The sequence below is a fragment of the Lathyrus oleraceus genome, chromosome 2 (assembly GCF_024323335.1).
Source record: "Lathyrus oleraceus cultivar Zhongwan6 chromosome 2, CAAS_Psat_ZW6_1.0, whole genome shotgun sequence".
NCBI lineage: Eukaryota > Viridiplantae > Streptophyta > Magnoliopsida > Fabales > Fabaceae > Lathyrus > Lathyrus oleraceus.
In genome coordinates, this window is record NC_066580.1 from 135363462 (window position 1) to 135378913 (window position 15452).

Consider the following 15452-nt stretch of genomic DNA (forward strand, 5'->3'; position numbering starts at 1 on the left):
AGATGAGTCCTATAAAGATTTGTGGAAGGAATGAGGGTGGTGGTGGTAGTTTTGCTATTATGTTTCTCATTGTAGTAGTAAAGTTAGGTTAAGTGTGGTTATTGAAAAGTATAGATGTGTGTGTAAGGATGTGACTAACTTGAGTAAATATAGAGATAGTTAGTGAAACAATTGGGATAATAAGATGTCCATAACCATGGGGGAATTGAGAGTTGGTAAATATTATGAGAAGAGGATGTTGTTGTTTGAACATTGGTGGATTGTTGCAACCCTCTTTGAGCCATTAAATTGGTGAGAAGAGTCGTGGTAGATTCATGTCTAGAATTCAATATTTGTTGTTGATTATCCGTTTTAGTATGGATGTTTTCCAATTGATGTTCCAAATTATTTCTTACGAAATCTTTCATCCATTTTGTGATGAATGTGGTTGATTTCATCTTTAATATGTTAATGAGCACCTTGAATAAGGTCATTCATATCCTTAAAGATGAATTTGTTAGTTTATGAGGTATTGGATTAAGGTCAAAGGACTAAAATTGATATCTAGTTTATAAAGGAAAAATACATAAAACAAACTTTTGAATTTTCATAATTCATTACGAAATTACACTTTAAATTGTTAGAATTTTCTATTTTAATAGGTTAAGATCACTTTTGAAATGATAAACAACAACTTAGAAAATGAAAAATTCCACTAGATATAAATTCTTATACACCTCTATTAATACTAATAACAGTCTCTAAGCCAATTAGGCTTTTTAATATCTCTTTTGAGATTAAATATTGGCTTACTAATAGAAGGGAACACTGAAACTAGAGGAATAAACAACAGAAAGAGTAATTTTGAAATAAATAGGGATGAGAAAAAAAAACTGGTTTAGAAGAACCATTTAAAAAAACCGTGAACCATTAAAATCAAATTTAATTTGGATTAAAACTGGCCCAATTACCCGTACCTATTTATTAAAACCGGTTCTTATCAATAAAACCAAATTGAAATGATATTAATGAATACTTATTACATAATCTTTAACTGAATAGTGTTTAATAATATAAAAGGATTGAATGTCAATTAAAAAAACACTACAACTTATATAAATTTTAAAATAGGATCATAGAAATTAATGCAAAGTAAACAATCCTGTAAAAACTGGAAACTAAAGATTTATTAATAAAATATAATTGCAATTTAATTAACTGCAATTCTTATAGATTTTTTAAATGACATCTAATTAGTGTAGTTAACTTTTTATTGTGACAATTTTAACAATAATTGCATTTTTTTTCTATATAACCGTTAGTTAATTTTTTATTGTTAGTTAATTTTTTATTGTCAAATTATCGAACGCTCTTGCATAACTAACAATAACTAAAATAGAATTCTTTAAAAACATTTTAAATAAATAATTAATTGAACCGGTTTAGTACCGGATTGGAACCATTTTCTACTTTTAAACTGGTTTTTATTTAAGGTGGTTTGGTTTTGAAACTAAAACTAATAAAATGGATTGGTTAGTGTAATTTGGATAACCATGCACACCCCTAAAAACAAAAAGAGACTCGCCTCACTAACCTAGCACAACTAGAGAGAACTAAGACAGAAAAGAATCCAGTCATAGAACCCACTCAACTGATACGTGGAGCTTAGCACTTCTGGAATCACATGAAGGTCACGCTCTCCTCTTTAAGGCAATACGTAACACCAACGGACCTTAGGGGAAGTCCATGTTCATTTAACTCCGGAGTTCATCAACAAATATAACGAAGGAAAACCACCTTTAGCCTACTTGTCCAAGGGTCCAAATACACCAATATGTAATGAGGCACTTAGACATGTCTGATTAAGCTTCCATAATTAGATTTGTCTTTTTCTATATTCTAAGGGCTAATAATTGCAAATCAGGTGATTTTCAAGTCTCAACAATTGCAAAACATTTTCGATCACCATAATGATGCTGAGCAGAACAATATATAGTAATATGTATACTCTACTAGTATACAAGATCATACATCTTTTACAACTACCCTCAAAACTTTGTATTACAGCTACACAATACACAATAAAACATACACCTCTAGCTGCGTTTTCTGCTACCAGTTGATCCACTGCTTCCTTGAAACAAATCGTTGAGTTTCACTTCAATATCCTCTGTTTCGTATTTAACATACTTATCAGTATTCTTACCAACTTCAGCAACACTCTGAAACCTCCCAATGAATTTCCTATAAGCTGGTAACAACAGTTTCTCAATGGAAATTCTTATTTCTTCCTTAAGCTGTTCATCAAAGATAAACCATGAAGATTGAACCCTGCATAACTCATCAAACACCATGTTGAACGATTTCAGCTTCTCTTTCATAGACTTTGCTATGGCATTAGGTGGTATTGAGTCACTGTTCTCCATCTTTAGAAACCCAAACACCTTGTTCCATGAGCTTCTTTGATACTGCATAAGATACTGCCGAATTTTTGCAGTGTGTTTTTTGATCCAATCATCTCCTAAAAGTGCTCCTAATTCACTATCTTCAGCCTTTTGAACAATGTACTTGCAGTTATTTATCAAGAAAACATAGCACAAAGCAGGGTCCTTATAGATTCTGGATTTGGCTTCCAAATTGCTTTCTAATAGCTCCATAATCCAATCCATTTGCACTGACAAAGAGGAAGATGAATGCATTCTATCATCAATTTTTGGAAATTCCTTTAGTGGATGTCCGTAGTCTTCAAACACTTGCTCTAATGTCTGCTGCGACCGACATGCAGCACGGAGGTAGTTCATCACATATCGGGTGATCGGGTGAAGTCCACCACCAGGAACTGCCGCCTTAGCTGGATCTCGGCGAATTAGATTCTCCAATTCCATGAAAATGCCTCTAATTGCTTCCCCTAACCTCTTCCATATCGTCAATGCTTCATTCCTTAAAGACATGCTATACTGATCACAAAATAAAACCTCAAATTCTGGAATTAGGTCACGCAATGTTTCAAACACGTCGAGGATTCTGAATAACCGATCAGGCGAACGGCTTCCGATGGCAACAGCGTCAGCAAAATTCAACATCTGAACGGTGGATCCTCTGCAAACCTCCATGAAGGAGAAATCCGCGGCGGAGGAGAATCCGAAGAAGATGCGATCACAGAGTCGTCGCTCGCTGGGGAAAAGTATCTTGAGACCGACATTGGAAGCTTTAATCCATCTTTCAATCTCATCTTCGATATCCTGCCATGGCATCTTCTGAACATCCTCGATACTAAGTTTCTGTAACCCTAATCTCGAGAGGCTTTCCTCCAAGAACTCCCTCCGGCAACTACTGTAAACATGCGAACATTCCTTTCCAAAACTACCAGCAACCATTCGCTTTGCGATCTCGTGAAGGTCGTTAATCGTCGCCGACGGCAAAGCATCAATCACGATGTCGTAATCGGTTACCGGCATGGCAACAGGAATTAGATCCTCTTCTTCTTCACCGTCCCTAACTTCTTCATCTTCTTCTTCCGATTCAAACGGTAAATTCTCAGTTAGGTCAAACGACTCACCACCGCGTTCCATGAGAGAGCGAAACTCGTCCTCAAGACGGAACATAGCGTGCTGGAGCATATCCTCAGCGCGTGCAAGACACGTTGCGATGGATTTATCCGCGGTGAGGTGGTTCCACTCTGCGACGGAGGCGATTAGGTCGTCAACGGCTTCAAGGAAAGCCTCGGCGTCAGCGGAATCCGCCCAGATAGGGTGATCGGAGGAGACGTAGTGAGAGATGCGACGGTCGAGGGCTTTGAGGCAGTGATCCAGTGCGGCGCAGGTTCTGGGATCTGTATCTGCAACCGCGACTTTCTCGGAAAGATTTTCCTTCGAGAATCTTCCATCGAAATTCGAGAATATTTGGAGAATGTCATCAGCCATAACATTGTTGTTATGGCCTAGCGTTTTTGCTATGTGACGTGCCATAGCGAGTAATTTCTCTTCTCCGTTTTCAGACATTTTTATGAATGCAAGTTTATCGATAATCTCATGTAATGAGGAAAAAAGAAGCTGCAAATGGGAACGAACTACGAAATACTACTAGAAAAGAAGGATTGGGGAAGCGGGAATGACGAATATACCCTTTCTGGGACGCGGTTTACGGAAATAAATTGAGGGTAGAGATGGTATATTTATGGGAAATTACGTGGATTTTGATGAATGGAGAAGAAGATAAAGGTAAGAGTGAATGTGGAAAGCAGTTTCTTAGGTTGATGTCAGTAGTCGTTGCAGCCTTGCAGTTAACTTTGTTTTTTACCTCTTTTTGTTTCGATTGGTGTAAATATAGAAACTTGATATTTCCAACGATGTTGTTAGATTTTGAATGGTCTTCGGAGGTATTCCCGTTTTTCCCGTCTCATAAAAAAAACGATATTTGTGTTCATCCTTTTTTAAAAGGCAGTCACCAAATCTTTTACTTTTTATTTTAATCTCATGTTTAAAAAATGTTACAATATTAAAAATTTAAAAACACTTACGATAGTTTAATTAGCTTTTTTTTTCATCAGTTTTTATAAAAAAAATAATCGATACAAATTTAAGTCAACATATACATTACAAAGAATGATTTTTAGGATTTTTAGTATAAATTCCTAATATATATATATATATATATATATATATATATATATATATATATATATATATATATATATATATATATAAAATATGATTTTAAAATTAAAATGATACCATGAATAAAGTTAATGGACTAATGTGAAATTCTTTTATAACATTTGTCATCAAACATATCAAAAGTTTTATATTATAATTTCATATCTGAGAACATTTGAAATTGTCATTAAGAAGTTGTATTCATTAAACCAAAACTCCGGCATTTAAACCGGAAAGTTAAACTAGATTATTACACCAAAATGTGATTACTACAAATATAAGGTGTCATTAACCGACACTATAAAATAAATCAAAATGACATTTCATAAGATGTTCAAAGACATGCTATTATAATCAATACTAAAATAAAAATGATAAACATAATTATGGTTGACTTAAAATTTGTTTTAATCATTTTTGAAGTCTTCTCTTCTTCTTAGAAAGAGGTTGAGTTTGTGGTGCTAAGTCATTTGGTGTTGTTTGATTTGGGGTGTAGGTGCTGCCTAACTTGGTGGGGAGTAAATTAGTGTTGAATGATATGAGGTTGTTTATGTTGTCTCGTTTGAAAGTTTAGAGTTATTTGTTGTTGCATGTAGCATTGTTATGACCATCCATATGGAACCTACGGTATGTGATTCCAAATCATACCTACTTGAGATGTGAACAAGTTCCTTTTCTTATTGGACCTATTAGGTTGTGTTTTTATGGATGGTGGAAGTACAAACTCTATTTTACATTATTTTTTTTAATTTTAAATTTAAAAGATGCAATGTTCGCATATCCGCCTATTTCTTTTACAAAAATACCTAAATACATCTCACAATATTCAAACACAATAATATAAATTAAAAAAAAAACAAGTTTAAAGTTCTTATGATTGACACATCTGATAGAATAGAATATTTTGTTATAATTAATTATAATTAGTTTCCTATAATTATGTTGTATCATAATTAGATAGTTGACCAAATGTTACACATTGATGTATAAATATTCTATTCAGATCAATGAGAAGGACACGATTTCCATTATCTTACATGGTATCAATCCTAATCGATTCATCTTTATAAAAAAAAAGCAAATGCAGAAACACATTTCTTCTTCTCCCTCATTCAGTTTGCCGCCGCATGCTTCTTCTCCCTCCTTGAAGTCTGTCGCCGCAACAGGACTAATGTACTCTGTACCGCCGCCGCCAAACACGAGAACCACCATATTCTCTCGCCTTTCGCCTTTGTTCGCGTCGTCGTCGTCGCACCTGCAGCCATGTCTGAAACAGACCATTCAGAACACAGTGATGCTGATACCCACAAATTCGCCGCCGATACTGGTGATTCCAGCCAGCCTAAGAACACCACGTTTCGAGGTTCCAAATCGGAGTTTCATCCCGCACTTGCCGTCTCCAATATTAGGAACCACATTCCTATTATTCTCGAGATGGAAAAAGATCAATATGGTATCTGGACCGAGATTTTCCGCATCCATGCTCGCTCACATCGAGTCATGCATCACATCGTTCCATCTATCGGAAAAGAGCCACCAACCATTACTGATGCCAACCATGAACAATGGTCCACTCTTGATGCCACCGTTCTTCAGTGGATTTATTCCACTATTTCTACCGATTTGCTGACCACTATTCTAGAACCCAACTCCACGACAATGGAAGCATGGAATCGCTTGGAAGATGTTTTTCAGGACAACCAAAATGTTCGAGCTGTCACTCTTGAGCAAGAGTTTCTAACATTCATATGGAGGATTTTCCCAATGTCTCAGCTTACTGTCAGCGTCTTAAGATGCTTTCTAATCAGTTGAGAAATGTCGGCTCCCTTGTCAACAATCATCGTCTGGTCCTTCAGTTGATCTTTGGTCTCCTAGAAGCTTATCGCAGTGTTGCTACTTTGATTCGCCAGAGCAACCCTCTTCTGACGTTCTATCAGGCTCGTTCCATGATCACTTTGGAAGAAGCCGGTATGGATAAGATGGCCAACACAGGCTCTCATACTGCTATGCACACCACTCAGCCGAAACCTACTGAAGATACCTCTCAGCGTGGCAACCGCCGCCCCGACAACCGTTCTCGCTCCCATGGCAACCAGGGTCGCGGATGGAGACGTGGTAATCGCAGTGCACCTTAGTCTCGATCTCCCATCGCTCCCTCACCTTGGTCCTATCCTCCTTGGCAACAGCAACAGCAGTACCCAACCTGGAAACCATGGGGTTGGACTCCACCACCATGGACTATGCCACCGTGTTTGTATCCCACCTCTCAGTGGACACGCCCTGCCAGTCCTCCTAAGTAGTCAGGCATTCTAGGACAGCTTCCTCAGGTGTATGCAACCTCTACCCCATCTCAAATACCGACAGACATTGAGACCGCAATTCACACCATATCACTCCACACTCTTGACAATCAGTGGTATATGGACACAAGCGCAACATCTCACACAGCCGCATCACAAGGTAATCTCCCGTCTTATTTTCCAGTAAGTAATTCAAATCAGAAAGTCATTGTAGGCATTGGCCATGGAATTCCAATTCACGGCACTGAACACACACAAATAACCACATCTCACCAACCCCTTCACCTTAACCATGTCCTGCATGCCCCGAAAATTATTAAAAATTTAATTTCTGTGAGATGACTCACCACTGACAATAATTTTTCTGTTTCCTTTGATCCTTTTAGTTTTACTGTCTCTGATTTTCAAACGGGGATCACCATTCTCATATGTGACAGTCGTGGAGATCTTTATCCAGTTACCACTCCTCCCAATTTTGTCGGTCTCACATCCAGTCTTTGGCATAGTCGTCTTGGTCATCCTGGCGTGTCTGTTTTGAATTTCCTTCGCAAAAATAAGTTCATATGTTGTGAACCTTTTAATTCTTCTTTCGTTTGTGACTATTGTGTTTTAGGCAAACAGGTTAAATTGCCATTTTTTGATTCTCAAACTACGACTTTGATGTCTTTTGACATTTTACATAGTGATTTATGGATGCCTCCAATTTTAAGTTCTGCTGGTCATAAATATTATGTCTTATTCTTAGATGATTTTACAAACTTCTTGTGGACTTTTCCTATTAGCAGAAAATCTCATGTGTTTGAAACGTTCAAGTCACTTACTCAACTCATTCAAACTCAATTTTTGCAAAAAGTCAAAACATTTCAATGTGACAACGGCGACGAATATAATAATGAGCTTTTTCAAAAATATTGCACTGATCATGGTCTAGTTTTTCGTTTCTCTTGTCCCCACACATCCTCACAAAATGGGAAAGCAAAACGCAAAATAAGAACCATTAATAATATGATACGCATTATGCTAGCTCATTCTTCTGTTCCCCCCCCCCCCCCCCCTCGTTTTGGCATCATTCTCTCCACATGGCAACTTACCTGTTAAATATTATTCCCGGTAAAACACTTCATAATCAGTCACCAGCACAACTCATGTATCATCGTGATCCCACCTACACACATCTCAGAGTCTTTGGTTGTCTATGTTATCCATTATTCCTGTTATCTACCATTCATAAGTTACAACCCTGCTCTACTCCATGTGTCTTTTTGGGTTATCCGCCGAATCATAGAGGTTATAAGTGTTTTGATTTGTCTAATAGAAAACTAATAATTTCGAGGCATGTTATCTTTGATGAAACTCAATTTCTCTTCACCAAGATACACTCCCCTTCACCTCACTCTTATCGATTCCTAGATGATGACCTTTACCCTTACCTTATACATAAGTGGCAAAATCAAATTTCACCACCCGTTACACATAACTAACCAACGCCCACAATCCCAAGTGTCCAACCACGACATCTTATAACTAAGCATTATAATAATAATAATAATAATATGTATATCTAATTTCCCTCTTTCTTAATAATATTAGACGATGTGATAATTTTGCCAACATTTCTTGCACGGAAGCTACGTTGGATGCGAATAGCAGCATTAATCTTCTTCCTTGCTTTGTAGTTATGAAAGGCATGCTGAATCTTAATTGCAGCAATTCTCTTACGTGCTTCATTTTCTTGGCTGAAAAACTTAAATTCCTTTATTTCTTTTTCTGTGTGTTCTCTAAATGCAGCTCGTACACGTTGTGCAACATCAACAAATTCCTCGTAAGCAGCTAAACTCTTTCCTGGGTGCATCTCGTCTGGAGCACATGTAACTATATGCCTAAAATGATAAACATGTAAAATCATAATTATTATTATAATGTATTTCATATTTAATCATCTAAGTGCATATATTCTATCATAACAAACGAATTTAGTAACGAAGGGATTGCCAAAAACGTATTACAATTTTAGTTTAAAAATACAAAACAAGCGTTTAAAATGGGAATGTTTGATAAGCCAAAAATTAAGACATTGATGCAAGTTGATATGCCGGTTGATGTTTTCATAAAATATGAACTAGTTTTAAGAAATTAGAGGCAACATGTTCTCTATTGAAAACATTCAATGTCTATGTGTTTGACTATGACTCATAGGATTACTTGGCAGTTAAATACAGAGGTACTGCCATAATACATGTGAGTTATGCTAAGGTTTCTGTTATTGTACCATATACTATTAACTTTTTTATATTGGACAACCAACCATTTATTTTCATACAACTGATGCATGATTAAGGATGTGAGGGGGTATATTAAGAGTCATACATCAGATAATATCCTATATAAATATATGTTTATAAGTGAAGGTAATATTCATCTTACAGGTCGGTTTTGTGAAGTTGAGTTAGATCGAATTTTAATTTTAATATAATATCAAATTTTATCGATCGGACCATGTCGCTCACCTTTTATATCAATGCACCAAGTCTAATAGTGTTGGGCGTGAGTGGGTGTTTCGAAGAGTTTTCAGGTTGAAAAAGGATATGGTCTCAATATTTACTTATAATTGGGGGCATTTTTCACCTTACTAGCCGAATTTGAAGATTGGTATCAAATACTATTCAAGATCCGTTGGACCATGTGCTACCATATTTCCGTTATCGAACCACCTATCATTTATATTCACGCTTCAGATGTGTAGTTCTGGACGTGAAGGGGTGCATTGAAGAGTTCCACATTAAAAAAGGAAGATGATTTCAATATATATTCATAAGTGAGAACGATTCTCACTCTAGTTTTTGATTCTATATCAGGCTTCCGCTATCGAGACATTACACATGTGTTTAAAAGTGAAAACAACCTTCACCGATTTCCATGTATAAAATGTATCACATGAATCGAAATGTAAGATTTAAATCCGTTCTCACTCTTACATTATTCATTTTTATCTAATTGACTTAAGTGTTGAAACACTAATCTTATAGATTAGTCCCCTCTCCGCCACACCAAAACTTACTTCCCCAATCCAAAATCTCATCTCAGTGTATTACCAATCATTTTTTATTTTTAAGCAGAAGAGAAATCAACCTATAATACAAAATAAACTAAACTAATAATATATCAAACAGACAAATCTATATAGTTAAATGTGGTTATTGAATTATGGTAAAACTAAAACCATAATTACAAGATAACAAAAATAGTACATTTTTGGTTCCAGATCAGAAACTAACCTTTTGCGCAACGAGGTTAACTCTTGGTGGTGATTGTCATTTATTGCCACACCATCCATTTCTATGGCAACATGATCAGAAACAGTGGCATCAACAGTCCCAATTCCCTCTTGTTGTGAATCCAAATAAGCCCGAAAAACAATAACAAAATAACAAAACACACCTCCAATAGAAGCAAACATCAAATTAAAATTCATAAGCTGCACCGTAAGACATCCAAGAAAAAAATTAAGCAACTCAACCTCAAATCCAATCTCAATTTGTCTCGACAAACTTAATGACATCAAAGCAAAAGCAACACACGAAATCAAACCCAATACATCTGATTTTCCATTCACTCTTTTGTCGTAGAAAAATGAGTAAACAGAAGTTAGCATAAGAACCAAAAACGCTGTGTGAGCTTTTAATATTAGACTCCTTGATAGTTGGAATTTCTTTGCGAGTAACATAATGCTACACGTGATGAAACTTACAATTACATAGAGAAAAATCTTTGGTAAATTCCATTCTCCAAATAGATGTTTGAAAGAGGAGCTTAGTGCGTAACAGAGTAGTCCAATTATACTTGATATGAAGCCTGTAAATCTCCATAATAAAGGGTGATTTAAGAACCTATTAATTGGGATAATTGGAATCATAATTTTTTTTATGAAATATGTTGAGATTGTAATTTTACACAAGAAGCTCATATGAAATGGAACTCTATAATTATTCTTATTTTTTTGTCTTTTCATATAGTGACGCGTAGAAGCAGTGTTACTGAACACTAGCCACAAACTTTTTTGATATATATTAAAACTTTTTTTCTTTTAGAATTACATACATGATCTTATCACTTTCCATAATTTTCTTCTCTAGGATTTTCACACGTTATTGAGAGTGTGACACTTTGGAATCTTTCTTTTATTCAACTTAATTAGTCAAGCAACTTGAAAGCTAAATAGGAATCATAATTCAGAGATGGGAATAGAATATGGTAACTAGAATTTTCATAAAGGTATATCTAGTTACTTCTAAAATGTGACATGATAGATTTTATTTTTTTTAAGTAAGATTTTAACGAGGCATATCTCTAATGGATATTCAAGAGGGAGTGTTATGAATAAAGATAAAAATGGAGTTCATCCTTATTTTTCTTTTCATCTTTCTATTCCTTATTAATATTTGTAAATTTCCATCTCTCTTAGTCCTATAAATAAGATTCACATTGTAATATAAAATGTATTTTTGAAAAAGATAATAAAATATTATTTTTCTCTTCTCTTCCTCTCTTTGATTTTTAATTATTTTATTTTATTTTATAAAAAATACTTATAATATTAGCCATGGCTAATTAATATGACTGATAATATTATGTTTGATTATTTGTACCATCTTAACTTAACGCGTGTGCTTTGAGTAATACATTTTTGATGCAACTATAAGGACTTATGTGTCTTGTATTTTATTATTTTGCAGTTGAATTTCTTATCCTAAAATGGAAAATAATTAATCAAAGAGTACATTGTTTGTGATGACTTCGTGAATGTTAATGTTTTATAACATATAGTGTTAATTTGTGTTGGAAATCCCCCAAAATTTGTGGAGAATTTCAATCAATCTTGATGAACAAGATTGTTATTACCCATGCAATAACAACGAAAAGAGAAGAACAATGGAGAAAGAGATAGTGTATAGAACGATGAAAGAGAAGAGTAACATAATTCTGCAGAGTTTTCTTCTACCCACAAACTGTGGAAAACTTCTTATTCACTTTACAACTGCAAAATACTGTGAATTACAAGTGTTGTGAATACTCTATTCACTTCATTACAAAAATAAGAGTTACTCACTCTATTTATAGATTTAGGTTAACTTGGACCTCAAACCAAAGCCCAAAATAGCTAACACTACTAAAATAGGCATATGTGGTTCAACATAATGAATTACAATTTAACACACCACCTAATTCATTGTGTCTAAGCTATCTACATTCATCATAGCTCTTAATCTTTTGAACACTTCGACCTGCACTCCCTTCGTCATGATGTCTGCAATCTGATTCTCAGTTCTGCAGTGTTCCACATTCATCTTCCCATCTGTTACCCGCTCTCGAAGATAATGTAACCTCATCTCGATGTGTTTGCTTCGACCATGTTGTTGGTGTAAGCCCTAGAGACCAATACTTTTGGTACTTGTATCGAATTATTTATTAATTATAAAAGACTTTTTCTTTATTATGTTTGTTTAATAAAGTCCCTAGGATAGCTAGTCCGTTTAATGTATCAAGTATGACTTAATCATGAGATCACATTAAACATAAGGACATTATTCTTAAAGTATTCGTAGTCGAGCTTTATTGTGAAGTGAGATAACATTAAAGCATAAAGACTATTAGGTATATAGACTGATGATCACATCTCATGGATCATGGATAAGGAGTTATCAAGTCTTAAACATAGGTATGAATATTAAGAGTAATATTTATACTGGATTGACCCGCTATGACAATACTATATAGAATGTTATGCAAAGTGTCATAAGTTATTCTCATGGTGATAATGGTGTATACCATCCTTCGACCTGAAACCACTATGGACCCTAGATGTAGAGTCGAGTGCCTTGTTGCTGATCAAACATTGTCCGTAACTGGATGACCATAAAGACAGTTGATGGGTACTCCACGAAGCATGCTAAGGGACATGAGTGACCTAGATGGAATTTGCCCATCCTACGTAACAAGATAAATGTATATGGGCCCAATATTGAACTGGACAAGGATGACACAATCTATGCCTTGTGTTCAATATAGACATAAGGGCAAAAGGGTAATTATACACATAAGTATTATCACAGAAGGATTTGTCAGGTCACATTACATTTTCGTGTCTTGGGTAGCAGTGATGTGTTGCTAGATACCGCTTATTGTTTGTTATGTTAAATGTGTGATTTAATATAATTGTCAATGCCGCGAAAACCTACAGGGTCACACACAAAAGGATGGATTAATGAGAGATAGAGTAACTAAGGAACACCGTAAGGTACGGTGCACTTAAGTGAATTGTAGAATATCGTAAGGTACGGTGTACTTAAGTAGAATACGAAATATGGTAATGTACCACGCGCTTAAGTGATTTTGGCATATTATAAGATATGGGCCACATACACTTAAGTGGGCTTTTTAGCTTGCAGCCCACACAAGTGGTTCTATAAATAGAACCCCTGTGCATAAGCATTTTGTGCAGGTGCAATTTCGTTTCTCTCTCTCTCACTCAAAGCCTTCATTCGTAGCAGCTAGCACTGAGATTGAAGGAATCCATTCGTGAGGACTGAGTAGAGGCGTTATCATCGTTCAACATTCGTGATCGCTCAGTAGATCTGCATCAAAGATTTCAATCGTCACAAGAGGTAACGATTCTATCACTGATCATGCCCATTCGTAAGGATCACTAAAGGAAAAAAAATTAAATTTTGTTGCGTTTTGGATCGCTATTCTCCTTCATATTTGCTATCTGATTCTTCGCCAGATTGATAGCTGACATGTTGTCGATCTTCATGGTAATTGCTTCATGACTCTTCGCTGTTATCTCTTCGACCAGATTCACCTTCCATGTTACTTGACATGCACAAAGAGAAGCAACCATGTATTCTATTTCGCATGACGATAATGCCACTACTGGCTCTTTTCTCGAACTCCAAGCAATTGGTGCACCACCTAACATAAACATATAACCAGTTATGGATTTTTGATCCTCAGCATCACTACACCAACTTGAGTCGGTGTATCCCACTAATTTGCATTCTTTTCCTTCATCAGTTGCAGGAAACAAAATGCCATAGTCAAGAGTTCCTTTCAGATACCTTAGTATCCTCTTCACCGCTGCTAGATGTGATATTTTTGGCTTCTGCATGAACATACTCACCATACCTACACTGTATGCTAAGTTAGGCCTTGTGTGACAAAGATATCGAAGTGACCCAATAAGTCTTCTGTATTGAATTGGATCGACATCATCTTCATCTGAATCTTTCGACAGTTGTAATCTGGGCTCAGTTGGAGTCGAAGTTAGGTTGCAATCTTGCATCTCAAATCTCTTAAGAATTTCGCATGCATACCTTCTTTGATGCATCATCAAACCTCTACCACTCTTGTAGAATTCGATGCCAAAGAAATATGAAATGTCATCCAAATTTTACATTTTGAATTCCTTGTTGAGATCACCTTTGAAGTCTTTGATCTCCTTCATGCAGCTACCTGTTATCAACATGTCATCAACATAGAGACATAGTATAAGCAATTCACTCTTGCTTCTTCTTAAATATACTCAATGTTCAAATTTGCACTTCACAGATTCCTTCTCCCTTAGAAAGCCATCTATCTTTTTGTTCCAAGCTCTTGGAGCTTGTTTAAGTCCGTTCAGGACTTTATGCAGCATGTACACCTTTCTTTCTTTGCCATGTTTCACAAATTCAGCTGGTTGTGCAACATAAACTTCTTCTTCTAAGGGGCCATTAAGGAATGCACATTTCACATCCATCTGACACATCTTCCAGTTGTTCATGTTTGCTAGACCAACAACCAACCTGATTGTTTCGATCCTAGAAACAGGTGCAAGAACTTCATCGAAGTCGATTCCTACTTTTTGAAGAAATCCTTTTGCCACAAGTCTCGCCTTGTGTCGAGTCACTTCTCCTCTGGGATTCAACTTCACCTTGTATACCCACTTCACATCGATTGCCTTCTTGTGTTGGGGAAATTCGACAAGTGACCAAGTCTTGTTGACTTTGATTGACCTCAGCTCTTCGTCTATTGCTTTCATCCACTTCGAATCTTTCAATGCCTTAGCTGCATTGACAGGTTCAACATCTGCGTAGAAAGCATAATGTATCAGCTCACCTTCTTCATCGACCACATCATCTGATGTAATCATACATTCTTGCAACCTTGCAGGCATGTGTCTCGTTCTTTGAGTTCTGCTAGTATTTGTTACCTCAAATCGAATCCACCTGGAGAGGACCACATACATCAGAGTATATGACTTCAAGAATTGCCTTCGACCTACTTCCGGCATCCTTACTGAAGTTGTTCTTATGCTGCTTTGACTGCACGCATTCTTCACACACTTTGTTTGGAATATTGATTTCTGTTAATCCTGAAACCATATTTCTTCTCTTTAAATCTATGATGTCTTTGAAATTGAGATGGCCAAGTCTGTAATGCCATATCCATTCATCTCTGCTGGCTGCTGTTGCAAGACACTTAT

General features: G+C 35.9%; 1 protein-coding gene across 1 annotated transcript; it reads right to left on the minus strand.

Moving 5' to 3' along the window:
* Positions 1-1904: 1904 nt before the first annotated feature.
* On the minus strand, positions 1905-10915 carry LOC127122262 (exocyst complex component EXO70B1). Its single transcript, XM_051052627.1, has 5 exons — positions 10210-10915; positions 8500-8814; positions 6676-6837; positions 5726-5889; positions 1905-4048 (listed from the first exon to the last, which is right to left on the minus strand). Exons 1-5 carry the CDS (start codon positions 10896-10898, stop codon positions 2076-2078), a joined length of 3303 nt encoding a protein of 1100 aa, XP_050908584.1. The 5' UTR covers positions 10899-10915; the 3' UTR covers positions 1905-2075.
* Between the last annotated feature and the right edge of the window lie 4537 nt (positions 10916-15452).